The sequence below is a fragment of the Dermacentor variabilis genome, chromosome 10, assembly GCF_050947875.1.
Source record: "Dermacentor variabilis isolate Ectoservices chromosome 10, ASM5094787v1, whole genome shotgun sequence".
In the NCBI taxonomy this organism is placed as follows: Eukaryota; Metazoa; Arthropoda; class Arachnida; order Ixodida; family Ixodidae; genus Dermacentor; species Dermacentor variabilis.
In genome coordinates this window covers 121960186-121973655 of record NC_134577.1, presented here as the reverse complement: position 1 = coordinate 121973655, position 13470 = coordinate 121960186, and the positions used below count along the sequence as shown (strand labels likewise).

At 45.6% G+C, this 13470-nt stretch overlaps 2 protein-coding genes across 4 annotated transcripts in view; one reads left to right on the top strand and one right to left on the bottom strand.

Moving 5' to 3' along the window:
- Dph2 (Diphthamide biosynthesis 2) overlaps positions 1 to 13470 on the top strand; it is a 67953-nt gene that overhangs the window by 49422 nt on the left and 5061 nt on the right. The gene's annotated exons all lie outside the window — the stretch shown is intronic.
- The window catches only part of LOC142560935 (uncharacterized), a 34688-nt gene continuing 26636 nt past the window's right edge, over positions 5419 to 13470 (bottom strand). Inside the window, exons 2-3 of one of the 2 annotated variants that reach the window (XM_075673363.1) lie at positions 7265 to 7401; positions 5419 to 6533 (exon numbers count right to left, since the gene is read on the bottom strand). In XM_075673363.1, coding sequence (XP_075529478.1) covers positions 5724 to 6533; positions 7265 to 7369 — 915 coding nt within the window. In that variant the 5' untranslated portion in view covers positions 7370 to 7401 and the 3' untranslated portion in view covers positions 5419 to 5723. The remainder of the gene's footprint in view (positions 6534 to 7264; positions 7402 to 13470) is intronic. The other variant, XM_075673364.1, reaches the window with a different exon arrangement.

Genomic DNA, 13470 nt, shown 5'->3' with positions numbered 1-13470 from the left:
TGATTGGCACATCTGATGCTGCTAGCACAACACCATGGGCGATGAGGTTTGACCTTCTTGGCTGGCCACTGAAACACTGGCGAAACTCATCAAGAAGCTCTCGAAGGTCTCTTACTTCATTGTGTTGTGAGCTTACCGGTTTACTGACAGATTCGATGTCATCTGCAGTGCACTCTGCACCTGTCTGGATGTCCGAAATTGAAATTTCGACTGCTACCCTCTCTGATGCATTGATTACTGCATTCATAATGTCCTCCCTTCTGACATAGGGCTCCATTAAATTGCAGTGGCAAATGCTCACGTTATTCATTCCTGGAATTTTTAAGGTGTAATTAGTCTCCAAGATCTTGTGCGTAATCTCGACAGGCCTTTCCCGCTGTACATTTAGTTTGTTTTTCCGCGAGGCCTGTAAGATCATGGCTGCCGCCTACCCTGAAATTTCAAATAGGTGCGTTCCTGACGTACTACACCTTCACACTTTCTTTGGAATCCTTTAGGTTTTTCTCCACCAGCTCATGCAAGACACTTATGTGGTCCAGCAACTTCAGTACATAGCTCACTACCGTGTGGCTGTCTTACATTTGTTCCCACATTTCTCACAGCATTCTGAGAGGCAAACAAAGGGTTTGGCTATACACCACCTCTGCTAGGATGAACCCTGTTGCTTTGTGTGGAACTGACCTCAATGCAAACAGTGTTGCAGGTAAACAAACCTCCCAGTCCTCTTTGTCCTCTTGGCACAATGCACGCAATGCTCTCTTAAGTAACGAGTGCAATTTCTCAACATTGTTTTACTGTGGATGATACATGGAGCTGTGCATCAGCCGCGCCCCACACCTCTTCAACATTGTTAAGGCATCTGTAAAGACTGTCCCCTGGTCAGCCTGAATTCCAGCCACAAAGCGAATCCTCACAGAAGTTGACAACAGAGCATCAACTATCTCGACAGAGCTTGGATCCTTCAAAGGGATAGCCTCAGGTAACTTTGTCACGCGACAAACATGGTCAAAAGGTATTTGCACCCTGCTGTGCTCTGCGGCAAAGGCCCCACTGTGTCGATTACCAGCCATCGGACATGATCAAGGGAACCAGCTTTAAAGGTACTTTGCCTTTATCTCCTAGTTTCCAAACTTGCTGCCACACATCACACAATCTTACATAGTTCTCAATGTCCTTAAAGCATCCGACCCGGTAGTATTCTAACAAAAGCCTCTCTTTTGTTTTTCTAATTCCTAGATGACCTGACTAGCCATTTCTGTGACACAAACTCAGAAGATCAGCTCGATACCTCTCGGGCATAATTAGCTGATCGAAAATCCGGCCTCTACAATCTCTGTAGTGTCTGTACAGGACTCGTCTTTTTTTTACATTGTGTATATAGCGATGCCCTCTTTCTTGCTGATGTGCAAACGTGCTAGACTCGTGTCTTTCTACCTACAATAGCCTGTCAATGCTCCTAGAGGCAGGTGACAGCACTACCCTTTTTCGCGTCTGTGATTTCTACTTATATCATTTCTGCGTTACGCAACTTTTCTTCGAGTATTATCTCGACTGGCACCTCCACAACTGCACTGTTTGCTTTTCCCTCAATTACCCCTATTTTATGAAGCACTCCGTCTTTTTCTGCTACATCTGATCTTGAATTCTCCGTTAGCTGAGCAGCAATCTGGCGTGCTTGTGAAGGGGTTAACGCATGTACCCTTCCTTTTTCGAACTCCTGACCACGCTTGCGCAACAAACGAGCCGAACAGTCTGAAATAAGGAACAGATAGTCCATGGGTAGCGCTTTCGAGATGCCCGCTTCTATCCTTAATTCTCCAAAGGGACCAGAAATTGTCACTCGTGCTACCAGCAGGTACACAGTGTGCTCGTCTAATAGTTCCCCTGTATTATTATACAGGGTGTCTACCAACCGGGAAAACCGGGAATTCTCAGGGAACTTGAATAGTCTGGAAATACTCAGGGAAAACTCAGGGAATTTGTGCTTCTACCAGAGAAAATTAACTGTAATTTTATTGAAAGGGAATGAAAGTCGTGTTAATGCTGGATCCAGTAACAGAGGAATCGCAACGAATCGTCATTGACGCCATGTCATCGGCACGAGGTATTGTCAGAGTAGTTAACGACCGATTTTTCGGACCTGCCCGATAATTCGCGCGGCTTCGTGACACCACCACGTACTCCATGAAGTCAATGTGTATTACCCTGGCTGCAGTTCTGAAATGGCATTAATAAGCCACCACCGCCGCCATTTTGATTATCTCGCCGCCTCAAACCGGTGCTCTCGCACGCAGATCCGCTGGTAGCCGTAGCAACCACCACGCAAAGTTAGGCCTAGCTGCTTCTACGTTCGCTAGTTTCTTGCCGTGCGGTGCCGTGTTTTTGATTGAAAGAATTCGCCGCTGTCAGCAATGGCACCGACTCCGCCTTCGTAATTCTCGCGATTGGCTTCGAATCTCGCGAAGCACAGCGCGTTGTGTAATGCCAGTCTTCGAAAGTTATCTTCGCCTTAATACAGGAATGTTACGCGGTGAAACATAACATGCATGGGAAGGGGAAATTGTTACGGGACACAGTATGTATTCCCTAATTATACATGCGGGCACCCCCATCTCCTGTCACAGTATGAGCAACAATATGCCTAATAAGTGTAGTAGCGGCAGGCCTTAAGAGCCTTTTCAGATGTGCCTGTGGCAATTTGAGCCCTTACCTCTTTCGTTACCATGAGAAAATGGTAGTTGTTTATAGGTCTCGGAAAAAAAAATATTTACCACTACAAATAATATTCCAGCACACATTGCAGCATAGCATGTTATGCATAATGAAATTCTCGTTCCAAGAACATACATTCCCAAACAAAAAAATGTTTAGGTACAACATAAAAATTCTAGAAAGCGCCATTTTTGCTGCCAGTTGATAAAAACAACAATAATAAAACGATATCTGCTAAAACATTAATATCAAAGGAAATTCCAAATATATATTTCAAAGATAAATAACCCAGGATTAGTGTCTGAACAATAAATGCTCAGTACACAGCCGTTCTTCGCGTACAAAAAAGAAACTAAGACCAGTTCATCGTTCATGCCATGCGGTTAAGCAGTTCCTGGATTTTGTGGAGCATAGGTGCACTCTGCACTTTTCCCACAAAATGTCTGGTATTTACTCATCTTTGTGGTCCTCGTAGCACATTTCGCAGTTCTGTCTTTTTGGCATCTTCTGACGATGATCCAATGAGAAGACCAGGAAACGTACTTCACCAGTTCGTCTAGAGTCGATCATGCACCTCTTCCAGGGCCAGTTGCTCTCAGCGTAGCTGGGCAACTACAAGATTATGCATCCAAACATATCTGTTTGCATTATTGCAGATTATCTTTATCACTTCTTCAGAGAAGAAGAGTTGGAAGAAATCCCACACCCTTGCAAACTGTCTTGCGCTGATCCGCAGTGCTGGGCTGAGATGCGCTATGGGTGGCCTTTTTGGCGTGAACAGAAGTTTCTTGGCTGCCGATGGCAGCACATCATAACCAAGCAAAGTATACACCCTGAAGATAATCAGGAGAGCTCTCAGGTTGTGCAAAAAGTTCAGCAGTTAAGTGCGCACAAGGAAGGAGACCGCTCAAGGCTGTAACCTAAACTCGCCAGTGAACAGTTCCGGATGTCCCATGGTGACTCAAAACATTGTAGCTGTCAGAGCTTGCATCTGCTTTGCTGTCATCTTCGGAATCATAACTCGAGTCCTCATTACTAAATTGAAGTGCGAGTGCAGCATAGCTTCAAGCGCGACACTTTTCTCACGATCCAGCCGCGCGGGATGACAACTTGGGAGCCACTTTTAATAACTGTGCAGTGACACCGGCAGCGCCCCTTACCTGGATTTTACGAGAGAAGCGAAACCGATACTCTTGGAAACTGGTTGAAAATGCCACGTTCACTTGCTAGGCGTGCAGTAGACCTTCAGAAATACACTTTGGTGGAATAAAACGACTCGGACTCCAAACCAAAGCTCACTAGTGAACAGCTGGCGTCATTTTCAGTTATCACCTCTCAGCATTGTCGGACTTCAAAACCGGCGATATAATTTATTTCTTGACTTACTGGGAGTCATTTGATTGCAATATTTTGATGCTAGTGCAGTGTAATCGTGAGCGACGTGATTTTTTTCTCAAGCGCAGCAGAAGGGGACAGCCACACCCCTTTTCGCTACAACATACACGCATTCGTTCACAAAAAAGTTCATCAAAAATCACAACTGGTTCTGACAGTTCAGTGCCTGTACTAACTACTGGATGGCATTAAGTGGATATGAAATGGCTCCAACATGTCGAAATTGGTGATCTAAACTATCAATCCCCAGTGATCGATTTTAATATGCGTGGTAACAAAAGAGTTAAGGGCAGTTTAAAGACATGCATTCATTTTTTTCGGACTGCCTGATTTTTCTTGTTTTCGCAGCCCCTAGGGAGTCCGAAAAATCGGACGTTGACTGTACAATTAAGCAAGAAGATGCTTCAAATGATCCATGGGGCGAACGCGTGGAGAAGGAGGATGAGAACAGAGAGGACGGACGCACTGAGGAATTAACAAGAAAGGAAGTGTGCCACTGCTTCTTTGAAGGAGCTTGAGCTCAAAAAAACAGTGTTGGCTGACGCTGAGATGCAGGTGTCCCTCATCCAAACCAAAATAAACTCTTTAAAACAGTGAAACCCAGCACTGAGATATTGTGTATGGGCTGCGAGTATGTCAGGACAGTTGAGGTTGACTTCCCATCTGCTGAGAGAGAATCTTAGTTGTGACAAAGTTCAAGCCTCATACCGATGAACTTGCTATCAGCGGATAGAAATAGCTCATATTCGAAAATATTTACTTCTGTATGCATCTCCTCTTCATTCGTATTTGAAAACGTTCGACTCCATTTGGAATGGGTTTTACCATTTTTTTCGCTGTGCATTTTACTATCACCTTCTTTCTATCTTCTTTTTGAATAAAACAAATATTACTCATTACTATTCAAACTGGATTAAATCATTTTGTTGTTTTGACATGCTTGCTAGAGAGTGACAGCATTGGGCAACATGGTGTCAGCCTGTCTTGACATAAAACAAAGTTCTGGCTCATTCAGGGAATTTTGCAAAGGTGCTCAGGGAATTTGGAAATGTCAACTTGGTAGACACTTTGGTATAGCCTCTGGCTCTCACAAAAGCGGGTGAACTAGGTACATGGTCACGCCGCTGTCCCTTAATACCCTACAGGTCATTCCGTTTACTTGCAGCTCTAGAAGTTATGGATGGAGAAGCTGCAAACTTTCAAAACTTCTGCTAACATAGAAGAGTACCACTGCCTTTTTCTTACATTGCGAGGCATAGTGCCGTAGCCCGTGACAGATGTAATATCGTACCTGTCACGATCCGCCCAGGTTCCTGAACGAGGGAGGGCTCGAGGCACCCTCCGTTAGACAGACGCTCTGCTGCGTAGTGGTGATAAACGATGACTGACCGGTGTTTCACCAGTGTTTATTGGTGCGGTGACCAATGTTGCCTACCAAGCCTGGCAGGCCAACGAAGATTATACCCGAGAGGGCGTCACATGCTCGTTACACTCCCTTAGCCCCGGTTTGTTTGTCGACAACAAAAAGACTTCAAAGTTTAATGTACGAGACTCTGCCTCCGTTCCAGCCGGGTCGACGGTGCCTGCTACCCAGGCGAGTAGTGGTCCGGTGGCCTCTACCGTCGAGTAGTCCGCCTAGGCACCACTGTTGATGGCCCTGGTGTGGCAACGCTGGGTGCTGCCTGAGCCAGCCTCACTCCGTCTGGAGGGCCTGCACTGGTCGGCCTTGTGAGTGGTGCCGTACTTGACACTGGCTCAACGAGCGCCGCATCACTCGCAATGCTTGCCACCTCCAAGGTGGGCGGTGCTCCGCTGGAAGTGACTGGTAATGCCACTAGTCCTCGTGCAGGCTGTAACTCTGAAGTGGCAGTTGAGGGTGCTGGCCAGATCACGAGGCGAGGTCTAACATGGTCAGCATGTATGTGCCACGTGGCCCCATCTGGCATGCGGACGAGCAGCAATGAAGCGCTGGCAGGAGACACCACCTGTCCAGCGGACCAGGGTGAGCCAGGACGGAATTTCCTGGCGAAAATTGGAACTCCCAACTCCGGCAAAGGCCCGGGATGGCACCCTTGGTCAGCAGCCAGCTTCTGCTTCAGCAGCTTCAAGAGCACTGTGGATTGGACATGTGGATGCAAGACGTCCAAGGGTGTCTTGACCATCCGACCCAGCAGGAGCTCACAGGGGGCACGGCCAGTGACATCGTGGAGCGTGGTCCGGTACTGAAATAGTATCCGGGCAATCTGCGTCCGGAAATCCCCAGTCTGGCTCTTCTTGAGCTTGTCTTTGATGGTTTGCACCACCCGCTCGGCTGCACCATTTGAAGCAGGGTGGTATGCTGGAACCATCATCCAGCACATCCAGAAGATCATATGGCTTGCACACTCTGGAGAGCTCGCTTCAATTTCCCAATAAAGATGAGCCTGCTGAAACAAAAATGTTTAAAGGTTTATAGATTTTTAATTATCACCTAATTATTCCATATCACCCATCACCCCATGGTTGCCATCACTGATGGCATGTCTCAAAAAAAGCCATTCTTTTATTTCGGAATGGCTATTTTTAAATATTACTTAAAGTCCTCATAGAAACACCTGGTATATGTGCAAGTTTTCAGCACCCATACGTCTAAGAATAAAGCTTTTTTTTTGTTTGTTTGTTTGTCAGAGACCCATGTCTTTCCTTAAGAAAACAAAGGCACTTTAACAGTACACTAAGATGAAAAATAAATTGGGCCATACTAATAAATTAGCCTTTCTACAATATGAAAAAGGCCACGCATACCATGAAAAGACTCTTGGTATGCTAGAAAAAGCCCAAAAGCGAAAGACAAGTGACGATGCCACTTTGAAGCTCCTGTACCAGTTCGTCATGAGATCATGGATTTTTACATTTACTCGGGCCGAGTTAATTTGTTAACAATAAAGATGGGTTACATTTTATTCTAAAAGAGTCAAATGCTGACGTTTGCAAGTTTCAGCAGCTTTTACTGAACCGCAAGGGCCCAAATATGAGAAAACCCTTTGAAATCCGTGACGTCACGCAGTTGTGCAAGCACAAGATTCAATGGAACTTCTATTTTATAACACTCTACGTATTACTGTGAAATTGATGTGACTTGAGTTTTGAAATGATAGTGTTAAAAGGACAAGTGTACCCGCCATGGTAGCTTAGTTGCTGTGGCATTGCCCTCCTGATAGCCAAAATTCGTCGTGTCGCAGTTCCGCAGGTATCCGTATTTATTCCAGATCCAGAAGATCATATGGCTTGCACACGCTGGAGAGCTCGCTTCAACTGGGTGAGGGAACAAACGCGGGTAAATGACATCTTAGTTGAAATCAAGAAAAAGAAATGGGCATGGGCTGGACATGTAATGAGGAGGGAAGATAACCAATGGTCATTAAGGGTTACGGACTGGATCCCAAGGGAAGGGAAGCATAGCAGGGGGCGGCAGAAAGTTAGGTGGGCGGATGAGATTAAGAAGTTTGCAGGGACGGCATGGCCACAATTAGTACATGACCGGGGTTGTTGGAGAAGTATGGGAGAGGCCTTTGCCCTGCAGTGGGCGTAACCAGGCTGCTGCTGCTGCTGCTGCTGCTGCTGCTGCCGCCGTTGCCGCCGCCGCAACTGCGGTTGCCACATTTCAATAGGGGCAAAATGCAAGATGGGCCATGTGCTTTTATTTAGCAAGTTAAAGAACACCAGGTGGTCAAAATTCATCTGTAGTTTCCCCACTACAATAGCAACAACTTGATTTGGGCGAATTGGTTCATCTTGAAGGTATATTGCAGCAGTGCTATGGGACCAGGACGAAAAACACACAAGTCCTGCTGTGTGCGGTCTTCATCCCCATCCCATCCCACTGCCTTCCACATACCCCCACTACAGCACACCTCTTAATCATACTGTGGTTCTGGCACATGAAATGCAAGAAGTAAATTCGAAGAGATCAAGTGTTTCTCTTAAAAGGAGGCTTTAGCTTGGGCGTGGTATATGGCATGGTATATGAATTTCCCTTATCGTGTAGTTCCAGCTATATCGGTCAGACTGGAAGGTGTCTGAATGAAAGACTTCTAGAACACAGGAGGAAAGTGGGGAATTATCGCGATGAGAATCTTTCTGTACATTGCCATGACTGTGGAATACAGAACAAGCCTTTCCTTTTTTTGAGCCTTTCCGCCAATACTGTAAACCATCCCCGCAAAAATGTCGTGTTAAACTTTGCTAGAGCTGATGATGTTGGGGTTCTAGAATTGCTAGAGGACTCTTATGAGAGATTCTCTGAACTTTATATGCATAATCAGGGTCCTGATTGTCTCTGGGAGTACTTTGCTAATTTGGTCATGTCTTCTATAAAACTGTATATACCTAAGCGTTTAAAGAAAACTAACAATAGAAGCCCTTGGATAACTAGAGAAATAATACACTTAAAGAGGCTAATAAAACGAAAATGTAAGAATTGTAAAAAGAATCCTAGCACTCAGACTCGTTCCACCATTCAATGTCTTGGAAGGAATCTTAAGATACTTGTGAAAGAATCCAAGCAAAAGTTCTTTGGCATCACAATCCCAAAATTTCTAAAAGAAGCACCGGGTAAATTTTGGAGATATATTAATCCATCATCGAATGTTCGCTCAACGACACAATCTAATGAGCATCCTTCTTCCAAGAGTTTCAATGATTATTTTGCATCTGTGTTCACAGAAGACAACGGGATTATGCAGAGTATTGAAACTCCATCTGACAGGCCGCCTATTGCTGACGTTGAAATTTCTGAACAAGGTTTGCTCAACCTTTTGCTTCGTTTGAACATAAAGAAAAACCCTGGGCCCAATTGCATCCCTAATGAGTTTCTTTTTGATATGCCGAATGGAATTCTAAATATCTTGCATTAATTTTTCGGTCTTCACTTCATAGCGGTTTTTTACCAAAGGTATGGAAGCAAGCTAAAGTGATTCCTGTCCTCAAAAGCGGCGGTGCTGATAATTTAGCAAATTATCACCCTATATCAATTACTAGTACCTGTTCAAAGATGCTTGAACATATCGTCTCGAAACATCTGTTAACCTATATTAATTAATATAATTTGTTATCTATCCACCAACATGGCTTTCGTCAAGGCCTATCCACAACATCTCAGCTCATTGAATTAGCCCATGATCTTTCAGAAACTATTAACTCTCGGGGACAGACGGATATGATCTTCATGGACTTTGCCAAGGCATTTGATAAAGTGTCTCACTGTAAACTACTAAGAAAAATTGATGTTATGTTCAAAAATGCTGCTGTTACTCAATGGTTCTCATCCTATTTTCTTTCTCGCGAGCAATATGTCGAAATTAGTGGTACAAGGTCTCAGATTTCATGTGTTAAGTCAAGAGTTCCCCAAGGCAGTGTTTTGGGCCCCTGTTTATTCCTCTTATTTATAAATGACCCCCCGAATGAAATAGACGTTTCCATAAGGCTCTTTGCAGATGACTGCATTATATACAATAAAATTGATGCAGTAGGAGACCAGGCTAAATTACAAGCAAATTTACAGAAAATAAAGAAATGGTGTGATGAATAGCAAATGGTGCTAAATCCGTTAAAAACTGTAGTTATGACAGTCTCTAGAAAGTTAAATTTCTTAAACTACTCTTATTTTATTAATAACCATGAACTTATAAGAGTTGATCAGCATAAGTATCTTGGCATGATTTTAACAAGTGATCTTTGCTGGAACCACCATATAGAATATGTGTGTGCCAAGGCTAACAAGTCACTCTGGTGTCTGAGGCGCAATTTACCATTCGCAACTCAAGAAACAAAACTTCTAGCTTATAAAACATTAATTAGACCTATAATTGAATATGCTAAGGTTGTCTGGGACCCTTACACTGCTATAAATATATCAAAAATCGAATGAATACAGCGTCTGGCAGTCAGATTCATATTCAATAAATATCGGCGGACGAACTCCCCTCCTCAACTTTGTGTACAGGCAGATCTACCGACACTACAGGCCAGATCTAAATATGAAAGACTTAAATATATTTACCTAATAATTCATCATCATGTTCATATTAGGCATACAGACTTTTTTGAAATTCTTTCTGGTGAAACCGCTAGACATCGTCATTCAATGTTTATTCGTCCCCCTGTTATACATACCGATTGTTTCAAGTATAGCTTTTTTCCAAGAGCTATCAAAGAATGGAACTCCCTGTCGGAAGAAGCCGTTTCATCCTCATCAATTGATTTCTTCGCAAAACACATTGGAAATATTCTACTTTGCAAATAATATACTTAACTTTGTGTCCTTGTTATCTTCAGCGGTTTACGCTGTTACCTCTTGGTGTTCTTAATTTTAATTTATTGCCCCTTCTTGTGTTTCAATGTACAATTCTCCATGTACAAAATATGTGATATATAATTGTTCGTATTCCTCTCCTGCTATATCCCTGTGTAAGGGCTGGCAGTATCTGTAAATAAATAAATAAATAAACAAGAAGCCATGTAAACCCTTGTTCAACATGTGTAGGATAGTAGCCAAAGATAAGAATCAGGATGTTAGGAAGATAATTGAAGCGGATTGCATTCGAAAGGCAGATGTGTTGTGTCTCGGTGTACCTTCTGTTTTTCTGTCATCCAAAGAAACTAAGTTTCTAAGCATGGTGTTGCATCTGGGTCGCAAGCCTTAAGGGTAGCACTGGCCTGGCGGCCTGGGGCACAGCTGGAAGCATCCGAAGGTCCTGGCAAAGCATGAGTCGACTGCTAACAGAACAACTTGTTTATTCTAGCGTCGCAAAAGAGCAGCCGGTCAGGCCGACCGAAGTGGAGAGACGGGAGAGCACGTTACTCGACGGAAGAATTCGAAGCCTCTCTCTTGGCGTCCGGGGGCAGCTGCTTTTATACTCTCGGAGTCGAGGGCAAGAAGGAACGGCTTGCGAGAGGCGCCCGTGGCGGCGGCGCCCGGACATGTTGAGACAAAAAGTGACGCATCGGCCGGGCCGGCGCCGGTCAGACCTCCTCGCTTCACAGTTGGGGAGCTCCTCTTCCTGGCTGCCGCGCTTTGACAAGCGTGGGCAACAAAATGCACACACACGAAGACACGTGGCATTGAAACATGCCTGGACGCGCTTGGCAGGAAGCGTTGCGGCAGCGCTGAACGGGCCAAAATGTCCGCCGCATTGAACAAAGCCCCGGCGTCCGTTGCATCGGCGCCGGCTATACCGCGCGTCGTAGTCAAAACGTAACAGACCGCCCTGCCGGGAGAAGGAGATCCCGATGGTCAGGGGACTGCATCCGCTGTCCGGAGGAATGTCGCTCGATAATGCTCATAACCGAAGTCGGTCGTCCCTCGGCGTTTCTTGAACACAGCGCACAGAGAAGGCCTTGTTCTCACGTTCAGGTTCACACAGGACACTGCAAAGTGACTTCGGGAGAGTTGCCATTTTTTCTCTTGTTCCCAGCAAGCGTTAGAACTACGCCGAAACTCAACCGCTCAGTCAGCAAGCACGACACAACCCTCACTAAGCCATGCCAGGCTCTTTCCCCTTTTATACTACTGCCTAGTTCCTTACAGTAGTCTAGCAGCACTCAGAACGCGTCCACAAATTGGAAAATTGCACTAGAAAGCACGTCATCACTTTGAAACACTAAACAAAAGCAATATGTTAAAAATCCTGCCTCGGGAAGAAAAACATCAGTAACAAATAACTTTGAGGCTGATTCCTACGTTAGTGGCCTCGACTTAAGCCATCGGCGTTACCGTTGAGACTCCCCTTTTTGTAATGCACCTCAAAGGAATATTGTTGCAAAGTGAGGCTCCAGCGCAGGAGGCGACCATTTTTGGAAGATATGGTCTGCAGCCATTGGAGAGGGCAGTGATCCGTCTCAATGATAAACCTCGAGCCGGCTAGGCAGCATGACAATTTCTGAACGGCCCACACGAGACACGCGCACTCTTTCTCGGTGGCGCTGTACGCCTGCCCACGACTGGTCAGCTTACGACTAGCATACAGGACGGGGTGTTCCACTTCTCCATTTTCCCATTGGCACAGTACAACGCCCATGCCTCGCTCACTAGCATCGCACTGAACAACGAACCCTTTTGTGTAGCCTGGTGATCGTAGCACAGGCTGGCTTGTTAGGGCGCTCTTTAGGGCGCTAAAAGCTCTTTCCCTTGTCTCATCCCAGACGACTGTTTGGGGCTCTGTTTTTCTTAGAGCATCCGTCAGGGGAGCCACGATATCAGAGTACCTGGGGATGTACCTCTGATAGTAGCTGGTGACACCTAAGAACGACTGAATATCGGTGTTCGTGTGCGGTTGCGGGAAGTCTCGCAGAGCGGCCACCTTTATTTCAGAGGGGCGACGACGACCCTGTCCAATCACGTGACCGAGGCAGACAACCTCGACCTGTGCTAACTGGCACTTGGGAGCCTTGACTGTCAAGCCCGCTTCACGCAGGCGGGTTAGCACTGCCCGCAAGTGTGCCATATGCTCAGACCAGGATGCGGAGAATATCGCTACGTCGTCTAGATACGGTAAAGCGAATTCTTGCTGTCCCCGCAACACTTTATCCATGAGGCTTGAAAAACAGTATGGCGCGTTCTTCAAACCAAAACTCAACACTTTAGGACGGAATGTTCCCATTGGTGAAATGAACGCCGCATACCTACTAGCCTCTTCTGTAAGTGGAACCTGCCAATAACCCCTGACAAGATCTAGGGTGGAAATAAACTGAGCGCTACTAACTTTCTCAAGGCGCTCCTCGATGTTAGCGATCGGATAAATTTGATCCTTAGTGATGGAATTAAGCCTGCGGTAGTCGACGCAAGGACGAGGTTCCTTGCCCGGTACCTCAACTAAAATCAAAGGTGAGGTATAATCACTCTCACCCGCCTCAATAACACCGAGCTGTAGCATTTTCTTTACCTCAGCCTCCATAATATCGCGCTGGCGGGGTGACACCCGTTACGCCTTGGATCGTACTGGCTCTGGGGAGGTGAGTTCTATTTCATGAGTAAAGACAGAAGTCCTACCAGGCCTCTCAGAGAACTGACCTTGAAACTCTTGTAAGAGCTGGTGTAGTTCGGTTTTCTGCTCAGGCGACAGCGGTGCTTTACTGATTAAGTCACTAATGACTTGATCGGTGTCTTCCCTGTTCGTCATTGAGCCTAGTCCCGGAAGCTCGACCGGAAGCTCTTCGGGAATGTTTACCATCATGCACACCACTGCTTCCCGTTGTCTATAGGGTTTGAGCAGATTACAGTGGTAAACTTGCTGTGCTTTCCGCTTTCCTGGCAGACTCACCACGTAGTTAACGTCCGACAGTTTTTAAACAACCCGTGCTGGGCCCTCCCACTGCATGTCGAGT